The 23,695-nt window shown below is 40.2% G+C and overlaps 2 protein-coding genes across 5 annotated transcripts; both read right to left on the bottom strand.

Moving 5' to 3' along the window:
• Nucleotides 1-18: 18 nt before the first annotated feature.
• On the bottom strand, nucleotides 19-5,376 carry yrdc (yrdC N(6)-threonylcarbamoyltransferase domain containing). Its single transcript, XM_037073033.1, has 6 exons — nucleotides 5,092-5,376; nucleotides 2,583-2,775; nucleotides 2,048-2,162; nucleotides 1,836-1,955; nucleotides 1,568-1,698; nucleotides 19-678 (listed from the first exon to the last, which is right to left on the bottom strand). Exons 1-6 carry the CDS (start codon nucleotides 5,261-5,263, stop codon nucleotides 609-611), a joined length of 801 nt encoding a protein of 266 aa, XP_036928928.1. The 5' UTR covers nucleotides 5,264-5,376; the 3' UTR covers nucleotides 19-608.
• Nucleotides 5,377-6,992: 1,616 nt separating this feature from the next.
• mtf1 (metal-regulatory transcription factor 1) lies at nucleotides 6,993-23,518 on the bottom strand. 4 transcript variants are annotated; one of them, XM_037073017.1, is made up of 12 exons: nucleotides 23,416-23,518; nucleotides 21,406-21,741; nucleotides 21,209-21,315; nucleotides 16,907-17,145; nucleotides 15,820-15,951; nucleotides 15,376-15,449; nucleotides 14,297-14,430; nucleotides 13,798-13,875; nucleotides 13,489-13,591; nucleotides 12,749-13,404; nucleotides 12,299-12,368; nucleotides 6,993-11,304 (listed from the first exon to the last, which is right to left on the bottom strand). In XM_037073017.1, exons 2-12 carry the CDS (start codon nucleotides 21,674-21,676, stop codon nucleotides 10,772-10,774), a joined length of 2,397 nt encoding a protein of 798 aa, XP_036928912.1. In that variant the 5' UTR covers nucleotides 21,677-21,741; nucleotides 23,416-23,518; the 3' UTR covers nucleotides 6,993-10,771. The 4 variants fall into 4 exon arrangements, with proteins under 4 accessions (XP_036928912.1, XP_036928909.1, XP_036928910.1 ...); XM_037073014.1 differs by having other exon boundaries at nucleotides 21,209-21,741; XM_037073015.1 differs by lacking the exon at nucleotides 23,416-23,518 and adding an exon at nucleotides 22,868-23,267 and having other exon boundaries at nucleotides 21,209-21,741.
• Nucleotides 23,519-23,695: the final 177 nt, after the last annotated feature.

The following is a 23,695-nucleotide window of genomic DNA, read 5'->3' on the forward strand; positions in this document are numbered from 1 at the left end:
CAGTATGCATTAATAAGATGATGATACAGAAATCTTTTAATGTCGTCGTGCCAAGGTTGTACAATTCATCAATAAAATGATGAGAATTTACAATGTTATTATTACAATGTTAATTTCCATCTTGTAAATATACTTTAGTTTAACCTACAACATGAAACAGTGTTATTTTAACTGTGACCAATTTAGTGCAAAGGTTTCACTGTTTGACGGACATGCAGATAAAATATACAGGGGATTTAATCCATATTTTAATAAAAAATATTTGAAGTACAGTCAATGCAATTTCTGACAAATAAAAACTCAAAAAGATTTTATTTTTATACCAAAAGAAAAAAATCCCGTTTTCTATAGCTCATCTTGATCTATATTTCTGAATAAATAAGTATTGTAGACACACAGTAAGGCAGAAAATATGGAAATTAAAATAAGAAGTCATCAGAAAAATATCAAGGGTTTAGCGCTCGATGTTCCCGAGTTGAAATCTTTCCCGGGATAGAGGAATTCTTCCACGAGAGCACGGAGAGGATTCATCTTTTCTGAGGAAGCCCCCGGGTCAAAGCTGGTTTGTGCGTCTCAGCATGTGTTGTGGAGTGTGGAGGGTTCAAGGGTCACTGCTCCCCCGAGTCCTCTGACAGTCCGTATTTGTTCTCCAGCACATCAACCGTAGAAGAAAGGGCGCTGAAAAACAGAAGTCGTTTCTAGTTTAACTTAAAGAATCTCCATTAGTGGGGATGTGTAAGCATGTTATAATGCAAAAATACCTTTAATTTCTATGATCAGTTTTTACATATTCAGTAACATACTTAACAGGAAATGATCAAATTAGTGCGAAGTCCGTCTGCGATCTTTGCAGAAATATTTCCCCTAAAAATATCTCAAATCAAACAGCTGTTAAGGCATCTTCTGGCTTTTATTTTGAAAAGGAAAATTCACACTGAGCTCTAGTTGCAGTAGAGGCAGCATGGAGTCGATTTCTGGACAAGGTGGGAATGAGGCTGAGAATAACTGACCCTGATGTAGGCATGCGTGCTTTAACATAAGGGTTGAAGTCTTTAGGAAGAAGAACGCCATCTCACCAGTTTGGCAACACTTTGGGTTTAATGCAGGTGAAACTGGCGAGCCGAGGGATTTGAATGATGCTACATGTCGTCTTTAGCGTAAGCAAACATTGTCCGTGGCGATTATTTGTCCGCAATCAGTATCATGATATCACATTTTGTATCACCAAATCTTTTTAGGGGTTCATGAAATTTCACAGATGGAAAAAAAACTGAACATTTTCCCCACGCGGTTTCACAAAAAAAGGTTGTTTTTTTTTGTCCAGAAAAATATATTTTTGTGTGGGGCTATTTTGTTGCATGGCGGTATAATGTGACCATTAGCACATAACACATAAAACATGATAAAGGTCACTGAAACAGTGTTTAAATAACCTTCACATTTTAGCATTCCTTTACATAATTTTGGATATTATTTGAAGATATGATTTAATTTACAGAGAAAACTAAGGCACATGTAACTCTGGTATGTCAAACCTAACTGGGTTTAAGCAACGGCACAAACTCACCAGCCGGGTCTGATGATGCGGTATTTGCCGAGCACTGACAGGTCGACCACTGTCGATCCGAGGCGGCTCTTGCCCCCTATCGGTCCGCCGTCCACCACCACCGCAAGTTTGGGCCAGAGCTCCTCAAACTCCTTCAGATGAAAAACACAGCATCATCAAAGATTTAAAAAAAAATAAAAAATCTCGTAAACTTGACTGACAAAAGACAGAAAACAAAGAAATCTGCTGGGGAAAAAAACGGCCTGAAAATGAGTAACGAACCACTCACGTGTGCGGCCACGGTGCTGGTGTGCGAGCTGATGTTGGCGCTGGTGAGTGCGAGCGGCTCCCCGCACATCTGGCAGAGGCGTCTCATGAAGGCGTGGTCTGGGATGCGTACGCCTACGAGCTGGGCGGCACAGAGACGTGTAAAACCGAACGTGATTGACATCCGTTGAAAAACACTGATGCACGTTTTTATTTTCTGGAGGGTGGACTTACTGAAGTGAAGGGGTTGAGATCTGTGTTCAGCACTTCGGATCTTTCGAACACAAGAGTGACGGGACCGGGCAGCAGGTCACCCAACAGCGCCTCCTTCACCGGCACCTTACAGTACCTGGAGACAAGATCATGTTGAGCCGTCGTTTTTAACATTTGACATTTTCAGTCTGTTACTTTCTGTGTTTCGTCCGGGATGTAGACATTTGGTCGTCTGCGTTAATTTGTGACTTGCTTACAAAATCCCCTCAGCTAAAATATAACTACCTAACCAAATTCATTAAGGATTGCTGCTCATTTCTGTGACAGCAGGTGTTCCTGTCACTTAAAAATGTAAAGTGTGTCTCGGTGGTGTGAAGATGTCTTCTCTCTGTATGTGACTCTTCTGTGTATGACTAATATCATCTGCAAGGGTGGGATGCATCCGAGAACATTTACTCAAGTACAAATATTAGGTTCTAAATCATCAGTACATGATGTTCACTGTGGGTCAGGATTGAAATCTGTCCTCTTGTTCTGTACCCGCAGCAGCACTTACTTATAGATATCCTGGATTTCTCCCACACAGATGGCCAGCGGCTTCTGTGCGTTCCGTCCTTTGATGTCGTAGGTTTTGCCGATGGCCTCGGAGCTCTGGGCGAGACACGCCAGGCCGTAGATGGTGTCTGTGGGCACGGCGACCACGTGGCCCTCCTTCAGAGCCTTCACCGTGCAACTCAGGATTTCCGCATCTGCAGGTCAAGAGACGACACGGAGCGGTCGATGAGGAGCCATTGACCACAAAGCGCACATGATAAACCAAATATCAAGGGGTTAAAGAACACAGGTGAAGAACAGGTGAAGTTGCAGGTTGTAAATGGATTTTTTGAGGCAGAAAGAGAAACCAGCATTGATCTAGAACCATAAATGGCACTCCGCTGATTTGTGTGTTGAACAGCTACTGAGTGGCATCATGGGAAGTGTATGATTGAGACATCTTGGAGCGTAACGGAAGGAGCTGGAAAAAAAGAAGGGGGGGGGGTCATTACGTCACCTCGCTTTAGGGCCAGACCCAACATCCTGTATCTACATGATGAAGACACGCCGCCAGGAAATGACAGAATGCAATACAGAGAGTAGATTAACAACTGATTTTTCTCCCCAAATGAATGACAGGGCTGATAATACTGTGATCCAGTGAGGCAGGTCGGACAGATTTCTGCAGGTGAGGCTTCACACACAGCAAATAGCGAGGCAAACAAGAGGCTTCCCACACAAATTTAAGGAAAGTAACAATCATACCGGACTGACTTTTATCCAAGCATCCAAGTTTCATAGAAATTTCTTCAGTAATTTTTGTGTATTCCTATCCACAAATAGCCTTTTTCACCAGGTACGACACAGCAGCAGCTTAAAAGTGAGGAAGACATCAAAATCACTTCCCAGGTATAAATAGGATTTAAAAAAAAAAAAAAAAAACTATCTCACTTCCCTCTAGAGTGACCACTGACAGGATATCCTGTGGTCAACAACATAAACCTGGTCTTAAATTGTTTTCTACTGATCACTTGGATACTAAAACACTAGCTGTGCTACTTCATGCATCATCATCATCTTCTGCAACACACCCCCTCCTCAGCGACACTTATCGCCTGGCTGTGGGTCACCTACCCGTCACCTCGCAGTTGAAGGATTTGCATGCAGAACACGAGTAAAGTGGGGTGATAAATATGATAAATATCGATTGTTCCTGCAACCCGACGGTATGCTCGAAGTAGCTGCATTAAAATAATGCTTACACATAGACTCATTAGTGATGTATCGCTCTGTAAGGAGCCACTCTTCATAACGAGCCACAGTTCATCAGGTCATTTCACTTCCAATGCACGAGCACGTCTGCTGTCATCTGTCCGTACATTTATAGAAGGTAACACTTTGAAAGGAATCGAGTATTTTACATTCATTTTATAAACATAGCTTTGCTTATATTCCTTTTTGAAATAAAGCTGCACTATGTAATTGTGGGGAAGACACTTTTTTCTGAAACTGTAATTGTTTTTGTTGTTATGCCTAAACAAACTAAATAAACAAACTCTTTGTTTTCACAACTGAATAAATAAACTGACTCTAAAGGACAACACAGTTTCACTATATGTATATATATATATATATATATATATATATATATATATATATATATATATATATATATATATATATATGTGTATATGTGTGTGTGTGTGTGTGTGTGTGTGTGTGTGTGTATGCGTTTCGGACCCTGCCACCTTTCTAGCTTCAAACAGTGTTCTGGGGACCTCATTTTCCTCAGAGAACAGTTTGTTTAATCAGTCAAAGAAAAAAGAGATATTTCTTTTTTTAAAGGAGCATTATGTAGTTTTGGAGAAGAGTTGATGCAGAATTTTAATATTTACAATATTAATGAGGTAATAATACAAAATTGTCACCGTTAGTGAATAAACAAGCTGTTAGTCACCAGAACACTGTTTGAGGCTAGAAAGATGGCAGAGTCCGCCACATATAAACAAAGTAAAACAGGATGTTCTCCTATTAGGTCCGTCTTTCTTACTACATCGCGCACCTTTAAAGGACAACACAGTTTCATACTGTTTCACTTTGTTTATATGTGGCGGACTCTGCCACCTTTCAGGGAACCTTATTTTTTCAATGAGAACAGCTTGTTTATTCAGTTATGGGAAAAATAAATATGTGTATACACACACACCTTTGAACATTACAAGTAAAACATTATTGTCCAGTTTATTCAGTGACCCTGACAAACATAGACTACCAAAGCCCCTCAGCTGTTCTAATCTACTGTAAACCTCTGTCTCTTGGGCCTTAACGCTTTATGTTACTGTCCAACATCATTGGAGTGTGTGAAGTTCTGCAGGGTGTGGGCCGGTCCATCAGACATGACAGGAAAAACAGGAATCTGATGCAACACACTGGCAAGGTCTAATGCAAATCGTAACTCATTAAAAGCCAAAAACCAATCAAAGTCACTGGGGTATTTTCATCTGTGACCCACGTGCAGCTGCCAGACTAACCTGTGAGGCTCTCCTGGTGGACGGACGGCCCATTGGAGGTCGGCGGCAGCAAACGCAGCACTTTGGTCTTCAGCTCTTTACACATGTCTGCTCCGAGGCGTCGAGCTGCGGCTGAACCGTGAGCTGCTCTGGACTTCACTAATCCTACAGCGATGCTACAGACGGACGTCATAAAATCACATCTAAAGCCGTGGATGTGTCAGTTTACAGCCGGGGAGAGCATGTTGTCGCCGCCTGCCCGATGAAATAACACGTCTTCCGGGTTACGCCCCCAAACAATGACGCCGACTTTCTTAAAGGGCCAGCAGCATCTAAAAACGCTCCAAAAGACTGTGAGACTTCACCCACAGTTCAATGTTTTAAATCACTTTATATATGTTTGTTTTTTCTTACTGTTGTGATGTAATGTAATGTTTTATTTTTTATTTTTCATTCAATTTCTGTTCTACTATTTTTATTTTGAATACTATTTCTAATTATCTTCCATTGTTTATTTATACTTTGTTTGCATGTACAGTTCCACTGCTGTTTACTTTGAGTGTCATAATGAAGAAGAAACACTTTTTCAGATAAAAATGTTTTAAGATTTAAATACAAAACTGTTTGGACATGACTATATGATGTTTGTTTTTTCATTACTCCATTGATGCAAAAAAAAATTAAGATGAAAAATAAATCATTTTAATAAAATTGCACTTTGGTGGCTGCACAATGATCTTTTTTATTTTATGTCTAAAGAAGCATTTAAAGCAACATTTCTGAAGACTATAGTTTGTTTTTGTTTTTTAACAATTACATTTAAATATTTTTGATGATCTGTGAATAGAAATAAAATAAATATAAGTTTTCAACAATCTATTACTCAGTCAACCTTATTAAACTCTCGATACAGCCTATTTAAATCATATAAGATAACTCTTTGCTTACCCCATTGTTTAAAAAATGTTTTCTTTTTTCCTTTTTTCAGAAAATCTGTCAGCCTTGAGTCCTTGACACATTTCTGTTGTTTAAGTTTGGTTTCGTGCAGTTTTGCGATCAAAATGAATAAACCGCCTAGTCTGAGGTTTGCTCCTTAAGTGTGCAATATGTTGTGTTTTTTAATTTAATTTCAAATAATATATACATTTTTTTTGTCTTTCATCTTTTGGCCTTCCCCTTTACACATTGTGCGACTGACATATATTTGTGATTTATTTACCCTGTCTGCCTTCCTCCTCACTCATTAATTGGTAAATGTAAATCACCTGTGAGCCCCTCCTTAAAAACATAGAAGGCACACATAATGTGGGACATCAGAGGCTACAGGACAAATAAGATGTCTGCGGTCATGGCCTCTGACACAGGTAATAAAACATGCATCTTTTTATCTTAGCTGTGACATTATCAATGTGTTTCTAAAAGTATGTTTGTGAAACAGTTACAGATCAGACAGAGGACAAGATGACCCTGCAGACTGATAAGAGTGTTTCACAGGTCACACAGGTCAGACACAACCTGAAACCTGAACTTTTGTCAAACAAATAGACATTAGCCAACATTTTATGTCATCCTCAGCAACTGGAGGATGTTGAGGACAGAATGGTGACTCTGTCTGAGAAGATCACCCTGTGCAACATGGTCCTGAACGACTTGAAGGATCTAAGTGATCTTCTCGTGGTGAGCTCTCCTTTCTCTCCTCAAACCTTTTTATGATTGACTGCAGATTTTATTTTTTTTCAAATTACTCTTGGTTCTTCACCACAGAGGAAATCTCTCCAGGATGTGACCTTACTGCAGCAGAAGTGACAAGAAGCAGAACCTTATTTTCTTTGTTGTGTTAATGTTTTATTTGATTTCAAATAAATTTTTAATATCAGCTGTCAACTTGAACTATAAAAAGACTTCATAAAGCAGAAGAAACATTTCAGTGACAAGGATAAGGTTTTATTAGTATCATATTGCTCTCAATTCAGAAAGTTATTTATCATAATACTTTTATATGAAACAAGCATAAGCAAACATTTTCACATTATACATTCTTTAAAAAATACAAACCCTCAACAATTCCTCACTCTTTGGGTGTCAAGACATTCCTTTGGAAGCATAAAGTTTCCTCTTGTCTTTGAAATATTGCCCATTTGGAAAATTATCCATTTCCAAAAAATACTCTGGTTTTTACATTTGTGATCAAACAATGTGCTTCCAAACAAATGTCACCATCAATGATTTACTGACGCTTACCATTTCTGGTAAACTTCAGACAGACAAACCCGGGCCACAAGTCCAGATAACAAAAAGGAAAAGAAAATCTCTGCTTTACTGGTTAAAACAAATATCTGCAGCTGCAAGTCGATTTTTCAGTGGTGAAGGTGAGCCAACAGACTGTCCACATGTCAAATTCATATATGTAAAAGGCTGAGATGATTACATAAATGGAGTGAGCCCAAAAATGAAAAACATCAAAAATAAAAACAAAAGGGGAAAAAAAGCTGCACACATTTTGACCAAAAAAACAATTCTTAAAACAGAATCATTCATTCACTAAGTACTTCTTCAAACAAATCCAGTTGGTTTTTAAACAGCATGTAAAAAGTAAACCTGTGGTGCAACATTCATGGGAAACAATACTCGAATGGACACTACAAAGTCCAGTCACACCACCCCAAATGTGGAACATGAAATGCAATATACTTGAGTTCAGCGAGCATGCTTAACATGTATGCATTTGTAAAGGCAACTGTTGCCGCTGCATATTTGGTAGCAGAATATCATTTATGAATGGCGGGAGGAATAAATAATCTTTTCGTCTTGGAATCACTGTTTTATACTCGCGAATGCCACACTTAAATTGCATAGTTGTGTTCAATGGCATGAATACATCTTGATGGTATGAGCTTGACTCTTGGCAGTAATTTTACCCGATGCCTTAACAGGGAAATGGTGAGTAAATTCTTTTACGATTTTGCAGTCCAGTGGAGCGAAGTAGAGACACTCCTGGTATCTAATACTGCATATGTGGAATGGTCGAGGACAATGTGCGACTGGAGCTGTTCACAACCCTATCTCACTGCCTTCTTGGCACCTGCGAATCGAAGGAAAGCTCCACTACTGAATTACAGCAGAGAAAATAAAGCCAGGCATGATCGGTCACATGCATGTAAGTTTGGTTTTGATTGGAACCACCTAAACCTAAAAATGTCAAATCACATCACCTGCATCTGAAGCTGATTATATTTCTTTAGCAATGCTGCATATCCATTATTGAATCTCCAAAGAGAAAGCTGGAAAAAGGTACAGATTCTGACCACCTAAACCACCTAAACCTAAAGATGTCAAATCACATCACCTGCATCTGAAGCTGATTATATTTCTTTAGCAATGCTGCATATCCATTGCTGAATCTCCAAAGAGAAAGCTGGAAAAAGGTACAGATTCTGACCACCTAAACCTAAAGATGTCAAATCACATCACCTGCATCTGAAGCTGATTATATTTCTTTAGCAATGCTGCATATCCATTATTGAATCTCCAAAGAGAAAGCTGGAAAAAGGTACAAATTCTGACCACCTAAACCACCTAAACCTAAAGATGTCTAATCACATCACCTGCATCTGAAGCTGATTATATTTCTTTAGCAATGCTGCATATCCATTATTGAATCTCCAAAGAGAAAGCTGGAAAAAGGTACAGATTCTGACCACCTAAACCACCTAAACCTAAAGATGTCAAATCACATCACCTGCATCTGAAGCTGATTATATTTCTTTAGCAATGCTGCATATCCATTATTGAATCTCCAAAGAGAAAGCTGGAAAAAGGTACAGATTCTGAGAAAAACCACACGCTTCTTGTCTTTATGCTTCTGCCTATCGTGATCTGCTGCTGGAAGTGAAGTGAGTGCCTGAGACTCAATGACGATGAGTGTGTTGGCATGTCAATGGCAAGTCTGAAGCAGAGACTGTCAAGGCAAGGAGGCTCATAGAACAGTTACGTTGTAAGGCCAAGTAGCTCTACACTCTAGTATACAGGGCTTAATCCCGTCGCTCTAGCATCATTGCATTGTGTCCCATCTGAAACAATACTGTTAAATTATACTCTGAGGAGGAGGCTATGTGTTACATATATTTTGTTACTATGGGAGACTGTACAAAAGCCCAGCTGCTAGCAGAACTATTCAACTAAAACACGGCAAAAAAACTCTTCTGCATAAATGTGACTGGATGGGAGGGGGGAATGCAAGGATATATTAGCTCCAAACTCTGAGAGTTAGTAATTCAAAAGTCTATACAAAAATACAAATTCTAGAATAATCTACAAGTTTTCTCAAAGATGTTTACACTAAAATGTATTTACACTGTCGCCAGGACACTATCTTTTAAATGCTACTTTACAGCAGTTGTATACAAAAAGTCTGTAGTGGTGCTGCACCTCAGCTAACTAGCTGTCAGATTACTCACTTTACAAGTCAGTGTGCAATAAACAGGGAAGAGTGCAGCAAAACGTAGGGCTACTGCAAGAGTGGGGCCTGTGGTGAGAAAACTGTATGTCTGAGTAACAAATTAAGGGGAACCAGGATCAGTTATGACTTGATGCATCCCTGAGAGGGTCACAACCCTATAAAACATGGGATGTTGAGGGTAGTTCTATACTGTTAAAATGTGGACAATTTTCTTTGCAAACAAGCAGATCCTAGACGATAGTTTGCTTCATCACTGTGCAGTCTAATACAGGTGCCTCGTTTCTCAAACGTGCTTTTAGCAATACCCATTACGTTCTTTAAAAAAAAAAAAAAAAAAAAAAAGGAAAATAAAAAGACAATTCAGTAACATAAACAGCTCATCTTACAAATACAAGTGATTGGAATAAATTAATAGATTTCTCTGTTATCTTGAAGATAATATTACCAGTAAAACGCAAGAATCAAGCATTAGAATAAATTAACATGTACAATTTTAAATTACTTTAAGTTATAGGCAACTTAATGATGAATTGACTTAATTTCACTTAACATAACAGGCAGATCTGGTCACAGGTTCTTTTTTTCTCAATTGCTAAATAACTGTAGAAAAAGAATCATCACATTTCAAGGACTACACTAGTCTTTCTAGGAAATAAAAGTACAGAGGAAAGCGCTTCATATTGTATGACAGTCTTACGAGGGGCTACGTGGCCAACAATGTCCAATTCTAGCTGGGAGCGATGCTTGATACAATTAAAGCAGACTCCTCTAATATACAGTGCATTCTGGCCAGTTGCATACCAGCTTTAAGCATTTGTTAGGACCTGTAGTACAGTACAAGGATATACAGACAAGTTTTGTTTTCCTACTCTTAAGTTATCAGTGCTTGGACAACACTCATTTGTTTCATTCAATCAATTCAGACTGGATATCGAGGGTCATTATTTACAGTTTGATTAGAACAAAACGATCTACTGTCTTTTCTCTGCATCAAAATTGATAAATCTCAATAAGCAAACTAGTCTTGTATTTAAAAACTACTGCAATGAACTCAACAGAAGAATTATTCATAGTTGGTGACAGAATGCACTGCAGGTACAGGGGGTTCGATGCGCACACTATATAGGGAGAAAGAAGAGGCGTCGCTGTGCAGAATGACTCGAGATGTGGGTGGAATTGATGCCTGTGGATGAGTGGGTGCAACAGACAAACACACGGCGCCAGACTCGGAAGGCAGGTCTTCTAAGAATTGCCATCAGTGGCCATGTTGAAGTCATCAGCGACCAGCAGCAGAGCCTCAATGTTGGCAGCTGTCTCAGGGCTCTGCAGGGCGAGGAAGTCCGAGACATCCATATTGGCTAACCCGTCAGATGAGGGAGGGGTGGGGGCAGTGCCGCTCACTATCCTGGAGAAAGTCTGAGCTGAGGAGGAGGAAGAAGAAGAAGAAGAGGCAGAGGCGGAAGAGGAGGAGGAGGAGGAGGAGGAGGAGGAAGAGGGGGCCTCCGGGCTCACCTCACCCACCTTGGAGGAAGACTCAGGGAGGCATGAAGGAGACGAGGTGCCTGGATGGTGTGGAGGATCTGGGGGCTGCGATGGTGGTGGAGGAGGAGGGGGCTCTGATGGTTGCGGCTGTGCTGGGGCTGAAACAATGGAGGAGGCACTCTTTGAACTCTTGTCTTTAGCAGAGTCCCTGCAGGCACACTGGCACTGGCAGGATTCCTCCTGTTTGATGATGATGACGGGCAGGCTGAGGCCAATCTGTTGGACCGAGTTGCCTGAAAACAGAAATGCAAAATATTGACTGAAAAAAAGGGCAAAACAAAGTGGTGAAGTTCATAGCAGTCGTTTATCATTTGCTTTTGAAATGTCCTGCAAAGCATATGAAAGAGAATCAAAATGCTCAAGATGAAAAAGTTAAAGTATGCTGAATGCAAGGGTAGAAGTAACGAAGTGCTTTGGAGAAGCTGACTAAGAAGTGCTAAAGCCACATGTACTGATAGACCTCTCATCAGCTAATCAAAATATAAGTAGAGAATATGATGGAAAGATTATATTCTTCCTCCTTTAAAATCTTTCTTTCTTGTGTTCCTTCACAACATCTTAGAATTTTTACGGGAACTGCCATCAGAGATTCTCAGGCACAACTTTTTTGAAGAGGATAATCAATTAGCTAGACAATTTAGCTAATTGATTAAGCATTTAAGTGCATCCAGCAAAAAACTTTGTGTGACTTCCTCAGTCAAACAGGAAGATTTGCTGCTTTCCTCTGTTTTTCATTCCATCGTAAAGTCAATATTTTTTGTGTTTTTAACTGTTGGTCCAACACTGAAAGATGATGCTTGGGATCAAATTAATGATTTGTCTTCATTACTTTGACATTTTAAAACTCAAATGAACAATCCAACTCCATCACTTGTAATGTGAGACTGTCCAACAACACTTAAAGTTCCTGAATGTTTAGAATGATACAGCTCCTGTGTTGTTACTTGTCAGTTTTATTATTAAAATATGATAATGAAACACGGTTTCATCTGTTCAAGCACTGTAAATTAATTGAGTGTCAGCATCTTGGAACTGACTTTGTATAATAAACTGTAGTTGCGACAGTACCAAAGTGGTGCTCTCTGGACATCAATCTAACTATTTAATTAATCCTATCAAAGCTAAGTACTGTGCTGGATGTCAAAACAAATGTATGATGTCATTACAGGCTTTTGACCAATCACTGCAACATAAAGAAATATAATAATTCACTACTCATTAACTTACCAGCGTTTGCTCCCACTGGTATGGCTGTAGTGAAGAAAACTTTTTCCACTTTAGGACCTCCTTGATGTGCCTGTGAGCAAATATTAAAACACCACAGTTCAGGTTTATATGATGAAGTTAAGTGGTGCCCAATTGTCATGAAGGGATAATGTTGCATAATACAACACACTGTATTAAAAGTGTCAACACTGTTAATTTTTCAGAGTCAGTGCTGAAGAAAGTGCAAAAAGCCCCATCCACACTGTTCTCCTTGACATTAATTTGTTAAATTTGAGTTTTTTGATAATTACTTGTTTTTTTGATAATCACAATGTTAGAAAAGGCACAAAAATCCTTAATTGCATGCATGTATGAATCTGTTTTTACATGTCGAACAAATCACGTCAAGACACAAGTCAAGACTATAACAAAATCAAGTCAGTGCAAACACTGTGTGACAACATTACTCACTGCTTGCTCTGGGTTCTGTTGGCTGTTGGCAGCACTGCTGAGGATCCACTGGAGGTTCTGGTCAGACATGACCAGGCTGGGCTGCAGCAGGTTCTGGGTGGGTGCTATGGTGATGGTGGCAGGCGTGGGAGGCAAAGCAGGGCCAGAGTTTGGGACAGGGTTGTTGGCCAAAGGCACAGGTTGGGCCACAGCTGCTGGAGCATCTACTGTGGTGGCTGCAACAACAGGCACAGCAGCAGTGCCTGGTGCTGTGGTGGTCAGTACTGGAGCCACTGGAGGTGGAGGTGGTAGAGGAGTGGTCTGGGTGGCACTATCTGGCTGCAGGAATGTAGGTGGCAGTGCAACATAGTGCTGTGGGGTGACGTGGTTTGGAGCTTGGACAGAAGCCTGAGCAGGCACATCAGAGATCTGCTGAGGCTGGGTTAGTTGCACGAAAGGGGGAGGCTGAGTGGAGCTTACAGTAGCAGTGACAGAGGCAGGGGTGGTGGTCTGACAGGAAGAGCTCTGACTGAGCTGGGTAGGAGCCTCCATGACTGCAGTCAAGTGGGAACAGGAAGATGAGGAGGTAGGATTGATAGAGAAAGAGATGATAGCTGAGGCATCTGTCACTCCTGGTCGGTTAGAGGTCTCTAGGCTGAATCGTTCAGCAAGGCTCTCTGAGGAAGGAGAAAAAAAGACTCCCATCAGTGAACAAGAACATGTGATACAATCTAAGCTGACAGGTTTTGAAATGTACTGACCGTGGAGATGCGCGTCATCTTGGCTGACACTATTTTCAGGACTCTGGAACATGAGCTCAAAGATTTTCACCGGGGTCACATTGTTGAGGTCCAAATTTTGAGCCTGTAATAAAAATAAAACTTAATAAATTTGACCTCACAGCATTACAACTCCTTTTACTTCTTACATTCGTAATACAGTGACTGTTTAACTTAGGGTGTCAACATAGCTGCTGGTTAACTGACATCTTTACTGACTATCTTGACAGCTCCTCAACATCGTCAATCCAAAGTCTGCTTGACAAAGCTGAAGAAAAAGGCCAGACTTACATTATGGATGTTCTCTCGCAGCTCTGAGTCTGTAGAGATGAGGCTCAAGTCACTGAGGCACAGCGAGTGATTTGCATCCTGTAATTAACAGATGAACATGGCCTAATTATACTTGCCACTGGTATGGGATCAAGTGCTGAGTCATGCAAACAAGACAGGGAGTGAAATTAGAAAATAAAGTGACATCTAGTGTATGTTAATGTGAAGATTACGCATTTACTTGAAAGGAGCATGCGCTCTAGAGTGCCTCCCAACTAGTATTAAGACATGCCATGGTACATGTGTGAGAGCATGATGCAAGAATTGTCTGAAAATGTGAGAGTTAATCAATTCAACATCCCCCCCAACACTGTACATCCACAAGTTTTTAATTAAGCGAATAACATGAGGACTGTGGTGTCATGTTGCTCAGAGGCTGTACATTGAGAACGTGGCAACTGTGCAGACAGCGAGCGACAAAGTGTCCGACACACTGAGAAGTTGCTGCGCCGTGACTCACTTCAGAGGGAGGATGGGTGAGGGTGACGCTGAAGGCCTGTCCTTTGTCATGGCCTCGGATGTGACTCTTCAGACTGTACTGGCTGCTAAACGTCTTCTCGCAGCCGTCACTGGGACAGTTGAATGGCTTCTCCCCTATAAAACGAGCAGACACAGAAGCTGAGATTAGAGAGCTGAAGTTCACAGAATAATCTTTAAATGTCAGCAAATATAACAGTTGCTAATCTAACTTTATGTACTTTCAGCAGCTTTTTCAGTTTCACTTTTGTTTTCATCCAAAGGGAAGTTTTATTGGACGCATTAAAAGCATCAAAAACAGCTGGTCTGTTGTTCAACAACATAATTTCAATCTACAGTTTGGGAGAGACACCCAACTGAAAACCACAGATAAGGAACCACATATTAGAAACCACACTGATATGAGTAAGTAGCTGGTTATCTGTTCAGGAGCTGGCACTTGAGAAAAACCTTGAGAATAATCATCCCAATTTCAAGAAGGTCCATAGACACAAAAACATGGATATTAACACAAATTGTAAAAGAAAAGAAAAGAAAAGAATAGCAAATAAAACATTTTTGATAATATAATTCAATAATCTAAGGGCTCTCCCACAAACCACATTGTTGTGTCATGTCATTTGCAAATAACTAAAGAGAAATTAATAAATAAATACTGCCCTACAACAGTAGGATGGGAACAATGGGATGGGTAGTCAGTGATTGGCAAAATAATTACTTGACAGGCTAATTCAATAAATGTGGCTTCTAAGCCACCACTTCCAGGAGTACAGCCAACTATTATCAGGTTTTTCTGTCTAATCAATGCACATATACATGGACGTAGCCTTTATATTTACTGCTCCTTTTACTATATTTCTTTTGACAGGAGCATAGTAAATACACCACCACATAATGTAGTAGGCTGCAGTAAAATCTATTTAGTGAGACTATTCAAATGAACTTTGTGTGGGAGGCACTGGTAACAATGCACATGCAAATTAGGCATAGCTGAAAAATAAGGATGTCCTTTATCAAGCTTTGCTTTACAAATCAGGGCTACATAAAACATTTAATATGTACCTGTATGCGTCCGTACATGCGTTTTTAGGTGATGACTTGCTGCAAAGGCTTTGCCACAGCCATCGTGGTCGCACCTGAAGGTTACCAAAAAAAACAAAACAGGTAAAAACATCAACAAAAATGTATAAAGCGAACACCCTCGACTCATTGTATACATACAACCAACATTATATTATGATCAGCAGATGGCAGACTCATGTGCCGAGCAATGCATCTCACCACTATTTTGGTCCTTTGTCTAACCAAAATGCAGCTCTCAAAACAAAGTGAAAGACAGTATGAGTAACAATGTTTTAATTTGAACCCTAAAAATGTATTTCTGTAAACAATCAAACATCAAAAAGGACTGAAAGAGCTGTATGTGAATATGTATCAGTATCACAGTTCTTTTATCTTCTACTAGAGGTGGATTAAAACTGGTGGTGTGATAATGGAAATGCTCACCGGAATGGCTTCTCCCCAGTGTGTGTGCGAATGTGCTTCCTCAGGTCGCTGAGTGTGGTAAAGTACTTTGTGCATCCCTCTGATTCACAATTGAATGTCTTGCCTGTGTGAAGTCTCTGGTGTGCTTTCAGTCTGCAGGGACAATCAGGAGTGTTTCATTAAACCGCATGCAGCGAGAAACAAACAAAAGCACAGTGGCATTAAATGGCATGTGGTGATTCCTGTTGCAGTAATCGTAGTAACGACTAAAAAGCATCTGGAAAACATCCTCATTCAAGTGACAACAGAATTTAGCCAGACAGGGTCAACAGCTGAACAGAGGGTTTTGTGGTAGAATCTGGGTGGTTTGGGAGATGGGAGGTGGAAGGCAATTTAACGGAAAGGAAAATCTAACCATGTGTGGCATTGGTTGGCTACCCTGAGTAACAACCTCTGACAGGAAGTTGATGGCAGGGGCACAGCTTTACCAAGCCCCGGACCTGTTGTCACAGCAACTGAACCGAAACAGACCAAAGGGCTCGGATGTGGACTACTTCAGATCAAAGGAACATTTCTAAATGGTGAGAAATGCTATGGACAAAGAACTTGTCTGGCAATGGTTAAAATAGCCTAAAACTGTGATCGGTCCTGATAAAAATCAAAAAGTGAAACATGTAGTTTTGTGGTTATTCCACTCATCTGCACTATCAATCTCAATCTCACGGGGCTGAAAATTGCAAAGTGAGGTGAAAAATAAAGGATTTAAAAAATCCTTTGTGGTGTTAAGTTCCATCATTGTGTGCAAGTGTGTGGATTAGAGGAGGCTATTTTCATTTAGGGAGAATAATGGATAACTGGAAAGCCAGCAATTAGGGAGGGAGAACATACAGGACAAAGCACCCTGATGTGACAACATTCAGCTTTTCTTGGTATTGTTTCTTTCATGACGTGTTTCTACGGTTTTACTTTGAGTGTTTTTGCACTGATTCAGTCTATTTTCACATCTCAAACCACATACATATTTCTTTAATTTAGAAATTAGAGTTGAATTTCCATCACCATAAGGAGAAAAAAAAACACAATACAACAAAGCTATGTGAGGGATTACCTGTATAACGTATTGAAGGCCTTCTCACAACCTTGCACATCACACTCGAACGGCTTCTCCTTCGTGTGAACGCGTACATGGATCTTGAGGCTGTAAGATGTGAGGAAGGCCTTTCCACAGCCTTGTTGATTGCAAACAAAGGTGTACTCGCCCCGGTGAGTCTTCTGGTGTGTCCGCAGGTTTCCTGCCGTGCTGTACGTCCTTGTGCAACCTTCAAACATGCACTGGTAGCGCTTCACCTAACAGACGAAGAAGAGGGGAAAATCAGCGCCTGACCGCATCTCCACAGAATGAAATTATTCTGAAGCAAAGGCAAAAAGCAAAAATCACCCCTCTTAAATATCAATTAAAAGTCTTTACCCTGTATTTCAAGAGGCCAGCAAGAAAGTAATTTGTTAATTCATCTCAGTTATAAGCAGCTTTGCAATACTATGGAGTGACAGTCTGAATCAGTATGACCTTTCAGATGGGACTTGAACTCAATGACTCAGCCAGCCATCAGCACATGAAGCGGGTGTGCACAAAAGACAGTGATGATGACTAACCCCCCATGCAATATATCCCATCCAATTCCGTTTCACAGCACCAATCTCCACTGCAGTGTGGCAGTCGCCTGCTCTCTCCTCACACAAAAGCCCTGGGGCACGGTGGATAAAAGCAGTCCATTCTCCTCTTCAAAAAATGCTATGCTGTACTGAACATAAATTCAGCAGGAGGAAGCTCTTGGTTGACCACCTAGACAAGTGAATCCCCTGTCTCAGCTAACATTTTTCCTGTAGCTTCCTGTCCTAAACTGATCCTTTTCTGGGATTTCACCACAGAATTTCCCACAAGCATGACTCTCAAGATAAAAGACTGCATGTTTAGCCCTGGTGATATAAGATCAGATAGTTTACTACTGCTGAGTAGCTAGAATTATACAAAAAATAATTATCAGACCTCTAATTTATATTTATTAAATCTTCATTTTCTCGAAGGCAATTTACATCCGAACACTTATTTTGCATGAGTTTAGAAGAAACTGCAGCACAATTTACATGAAAGCAAGAAGACTGAAATAACATTTGAAATATTTTATTAAAAATAAAATACAAATACCAAGTCACTTTAGTGCTAATGCTTCTTAATTTCTTATGGTGCATCAAGTGATGCCTTTGTTTGGAAAATAGCTCACATATCAGTTTAAACTATGTTGTAACAATCTCAATTCTTCACCTAACGACACAATTACTTAAATCCTAATGTGAGAAGGACAAAACCTTAGCCGTTTATATATATATATATATATATATATATATATATATATATATATATACACACACACACACACACACACACACACACACACACACACACACACACACACACACACAGAATTATATAAAGCTTACTTTACACACCAATGTGAGTGATGGTTAATCAACGCCCATTCCATTTCCATTTCAAGGAAGTGGGAGAAGTCATTTGTTAAGCAAACATCCAGGCAGAGCCACTGTGGGAAGCCTGCTAAAGCTTGTAGCTCGGTACTGTATTTATCTCCCACACCATCGTGACTCTTCTCCACCATCAGTTCATTCATTGTGAGACAGAACAGTAGGCTTTGGGCTCTCACACGTACTGTGAAAAAGACCATTTCATTACAAATCAAATGGTTGCGTGAGAGTATTTACAGTAATATCACTGTAATATATAATAATAATAATAATAATAATAATAATAATAATAATAATATAATATTACAGTAATATCAAGTGCATGACATGGCTCATCATTAGAATTAGACACCTGTTGCTCGAGAGGCTGCAATTCTCTTTTTGTTGTAAACAGGAAATACCCACTTGTGTGTCCTCTCTACTCTCCTCATGCTTTTCTAGTTTGTTTGGAGCTGCATTTTGTTAGATGTTCTGCCTTTTCCCAAAGTGGGCAGTTCCACTGAGGGAAGTATCGCATATGGCTTAGTGTACTGTCCTCTTGGAAATTCATTCCGTGCCTGTGGCAAATCATCTTAACAATGTCACAGCAAATCAAGTCATAACGACGCAACAATGACATTGACAAAGACAACAATACGGATAAAAGTAACATAGCCAACCAAAAATGCAGGCCCAATGACGCTGAGAAAGACAATCTAGCAATGCAAACAGCTTAAACAAATACACTGCTCCGTGTTCAGCAGTTACACAGACCAACCTCCACACACAGATTGTACCATATTTCACAATTTTGTTTGTTTAGTGATATTATACAGATGGGGTTGGAGAGGTGTTCTAACTCATGTAGATGGCAGAGTCCACATCAGAACTATAATGACAATGACAGCAAATGATGGAAACACAAACAGGCAATAAAAATCAAGCTGATTTTAGAGGGCGTCATATGCACAACTCATTAAATGCTTGTGCCATATTAGGCTGTAAAATATGTGTAAAGATAAGCCCTTTATTTTACTTGAGACATACCACATTGTCCTTAAATGACTACTCTTGTGACAGAGTGTTGGATTCTACTGAGTGCAACATGTGCTTGGCGCATTTGTTTAAAGAACGATATCTTTCATCAGTGCGGATGCTCGCATCGTTATCATTTTCATTCTTGGTTTGGATGGCCCCTTTACAAAGACATGTCTACAAATTATTTTCATTAAAATGAGGAAGAGTACGTGACCAGGAATTGACTGTCCTCTTCCTGTGACTCAGAGCCATCAGAACAGGATTGCACCATTTTGTTGATGAAGGCCATAGTATTTGTGCAATTTTACAGATGAAAAAAAAAAGGCACCAAAAAATCTCAGACAGAATGTTTCTATTACTTTCCTTTGAAATTATTATTCAGTGACATTATTCTTCCCCTCATAAGAATGTTTCTTGGTGTTGCTGGTGGGGTTATTAAGTAAAAAAAAAAAATAATGAAATTATTTTCTTAGTGTTTACAAATTTCCAAAAAAGGTTTGTCTGAGAACTGTGTTGACACAAACCAACAAACAGATCAGTCCATCCACAATATCTTGTGAGATCTTCTTTGTTCAAAGCAACAATGGCTTTTTCACCAGAAAATTTAAGATTAAAAACAACACTGGAGAGAAAGTGCTCCCCTGTGGGGCTTCTGTGTTAATAACGTCAGGGAAAAACACTGCATGCACTCCACCCATCTAATGATGCTACTGCTACATGATAATGCTTGGGTCTATAAAGATGATCGTAAACTTCCAACAGCATGCTAAAGAGCATCTTCTACCCCTCCTATACAAACTGTAATGGATCAAATGTATTATGTACAACTCAAGGGGCCTGATTTACTACAATCCTTTCAAAGCTCTTCATTATAGCAAATGATCAATAATTAAAACTTCTTGTTTTTATGTATTTGTCAAATGACCTACATGTGCTGTTGTCATTGAGTCATCTGACATTTGTAACAAGGGGCTAAACACAGGACTGAGTTGTTGACCAAGAACTACATTGTTTCCTGCAGTCCTTCAACAATCTGCTTCTTATTCAGCCACAACTGGCTGCTTTACCAGCATTCACTAACTGTCATATAGTTTTATAGTCCAAATCCACTAATTAGGCTGGGATAGGTGTCAAAATATGGTAAATTTACCACATTAAAACAGATAGGAGGCAAAGTGGCAAAGACAAGGTGTAGTATTGGGTGAAAACACTGTGGAATGAATGTGTCTACACCAACAGACATGAGCTGAATTCTTTGGTGCACTGGGGCGGTAACTTGTACCTAAGCCGAATGAGCAACTAGGGTCAAGCTGCTGGGGTAGCTCATTATTACAGACAATCTAGCACATCAGTGTATTAACTTAGTCTTTTATCAACGAAAAGGCAGGTTAAAAAATACTTTCTATACAGTTACATTATGCAACTCATCTTTTGCAAGAACATTAGGCTTGTGAGAAAAACTTAAAACACTCTGCGGTTCTGTGAGGCAATTAGATGGAACGATTCGACATGAGTTTCCACAAACCAAACCAAGCAATAATGTCACTAATAATCTACAACAATAAATCAATAAATTGCCTATTAAATGAACTATTTTGGGTTTTGAACACACCAAGTAATAAAATCAGCAATAAACAACTAAACCAAGCCATGGTTGAGCAACAACAAAACAAAACCAAGTGTTACTTCAGCAATAACTGTTAACCACATTCTACTGACCATCTGTGTTGTAACTGGTATGTAACAGCTCATTTGTGCCGTACATTACTACATCACATATTGAAATTATTGTGAATCTGTGTAGACACTCAACATTTAAAGTAAAACGGTATCGGTACTTATTTGGGCTTACCTCTCTCTGCTTCGTCTCTGGGCATTCGGAGTGCAGGGTGAGCGTGGCCCCCTCAATGTTGCGTGGCATTGGGGTGGAGCCTGGATTTATTGTGAACTGGATCTGGTCTGGAGAAATGGTATGGTGCACATAACCCTGTGACATGCCGTCAGCATCAGTCATGAATGTAATTGAGCCCTCCTCCTCATCTCCATCACCTTCTTCTTCTGTAAGGAAGGTGACCCCATCTTCGTCCCCGCCGCAGTGACCCTCCTCTTCACCCTCCTCATCCAGGCGGATGGGGTCCCGCTCAATGAGCACTGTGGTGCGGTCGTACACCCGACCAGAGGACGACGAAGGCTCAGGGATCAGGTCATCGTCTTTGTCAAAGTGGATCTTGACTTCTTCTTCTTCGTCATCCCTTCCCAACGGATCCACTTCCACCTCAAAGTACATTGGCGCCTCTGTATGAGGGCCATTCTCACTCATGGTCCCTGGTGCCTCTCCTTCCTTGGCAAGGAGGACTGCACACTGACACGGTTAACTGTTACAGCCTGGGAAATGAGCACATTTATTTATTTAAGTTTAGTTGCATAGTTACGTCCATTTGATAACTGAGAATTCAAAGAGCTTTTAAAGGGACACAAAGTCATTAAAACAGAGTTACACAAGGTTTAATCCTAACCCTTTTAAAAGACATACAGATGTGATTTAAAAGCACATTTCCAAAATGGATTTCATAAAAGGATGTGCTGAACAGAAACATTTTCAAAAGGGCCAGTGAGTAGGATTTAGTTGATTATACTCCCACAAAATATTTTATTAAATTTCATCCAATGAATCCTCCACACCTGGACTTTTTAAGTCAAGAGAGTTGGAGCCAATATCACGATTCAAGGGGAGATTGTTCCAGATATGTGATGTGTGAAACCTGAACGCTGTTTGTCCATGTTTAGTTTGACTCTTGGACCTGCAAGTGAACCTGGCCCCAAATCATCTGAGAGGTCTGGACAGTTCCTACCATCGCAGCAGGTCTTACAATGGCAGTGAACCAGATGAGTGACTGCTGACTGACTATCTGAAAAAGCTCAGCCTGGACATTTATAATAAAACCGTATATGTTCCCAGAAAGAGGCCTCTTCTGGAACAATTACCAACTGGCTAGACAGCGCCATAAATATTAAATGTGTGTGCTATATCAAGAGAGGGGCTTTGACAATACTAAACGCTGATGTAGATGTGTTCACCTATTCCTCCAAGAGCCGACTTCCGTGTGCCACGCAAAAAAAGGGTAACATAACACGGAAAGCTCGCTCCTAAGCCAGCGGTGGAGAGGACATGTTAGCCTTGTTTGGAGGAGACAACGAGCTTTCTGATTTCAATGACAGAAGTCACGAGACAGCGGCGGTTAAACTCAGCCGAGTTTACATTCCACGCGTTAATGATTTAAACTCGACTTAAACCTCCTCGGGCTAGCTTTCAATTGAGCAAAAAAAAGAACGTCACAAGCAACGCATAAAAAGATAACACACCCTCATCACAGTACCAGTTAACTTTACCATAATCGACATGGCGAGCTAATGTTTGCAAATCCAGCACGGTTTACAAACACAGGGGCCCCATGAACACGCAGTAACCGTAGAGTTTACCTTGTCTGACTGACAGTGAAGTAACACATACCTAACTTTATGTTCCAGTACCGTAGTAGTAGTTAACCGCACACCGTTAGCAGGATGTGTGACAGTCCGCTCGACCACCAACCTGACGTGCTTTCACAGTACACACTGGTTACATCGTTACTAGCCCCAGAGGCATGTCGCTAGCTGCCTGCTACACATATCTTTCAAACATAACGCTTTTCCCCCCTCATCTTAAATAATACGTCTATTGTTATTCGCACCTCTTGAATCGATTGCGCAGTCAATGAAACAGTAGCAATTGTTGTCCTGCTAAATGAACGTAAGCTAGCTAGCTAGCTATACGCTAGCGAAAGCCAACTATCGCTCATTTCTCTACACATGATAGCTTTGCTAGCTAGCAGCGATTTAGCTCACAGCTCGTAAGCTAAGCTAAGGGGATAGCTAGTAACGTTAGCCTGTTTACTGTCGGAAATTGACATAACCTATCCTCCCTGCAAGGATAACACGTTTCGTGTTACCCAGTGAGAAACGGGCATGCAAACGCTAAAGCTCGTCGACTAAACTTAGATGACAATAAGGTATATTTACCTGTGGTAAATTTTAAGCCTTATTCCTATGCTCTGGATGTTTAGCACTTTCTTTCTATCCCCTCCCTATACAACGTCAGACTCTCAGCTATTCGTGATGAATTATGGGAAATCAAATATCATAACTAATGTTGCAATAAAACATGATTTATTTTTTTTCTACTCCAAAAGATGCAATTTTGACTTTTAATGTGGCAATTGATATCCAATAATCTGAATGCAGGGAATGGTACTTTCTCTCTCTAACACACACAATATGAGAAACCTGCACATGTGTATGT

The sequence above is a fragment of the Acanthopagrus latus genome, chromosome 17 (genome assembly GCF_904848185.1).
Source record: "Acanthopagrus latus isolate v.2019 chromosome 17, fAcaLat1.1, whole genome shotgun sequence".
Classification (NCBI taxonomy): Eukaryota; Metazoa; Chordata; class Actinopteri; order Spariformes; family Sparidae; genus Acanthopagrus; species Acanthopagrus latus.

What these genes read in the sequence shown, in the direction of transcription:
- mtf1 (XM_037073014.1), bottom strand. Translation starts at nt 21,676, where the DNA reads ATGAGTGAGAATGGCCCTCATACAGAGGCGCCAATGTACTTTGAGGTG. An exon ending in GCATGTACGGACGCATACAG is followed by an intron (nt 14,431 to 15,375) that starts GTACATATTAAA and finishes CTCGTTTTATAG; the next exon opens with GGGAGAAGCCATTCAACTGT. An exon ending in TGCGAGAGAACATCCATAAT is followed by an intron (nt 13,592 to 13,797) that starts GTAAGTCTGGCC and finishes TTTTTATTACAG; the next exon opens with GCTCAAAATTTGGACCTCAA.
- yrdc (XM_037073033.1), bottom strand. Translation starts at nt 5,263, where the DNA reads ATGACGTCCGTCTGTAGCATCGCTGTAGGATTAGTGAAGTCCAGAGCA. An exon ending in CCAGCACCGTGGCCGCACAC is followed by an intron (nt 1,699 to 1,835) that starts GTGAGTGGTTCG and finishes TTTCATCTGAAG; the next exon opens with GAGTTTGAGGAGCTCTGGCC. An exon ending in CGCATCATCAGACCCGGCTG is followed by an intron (nt 679 to 1,567) that starts GTGAGTTTGTGC and finishes TCTGTTTTTCAG; the next exon opens with CGCCCTTTCTTCTACGGTTG.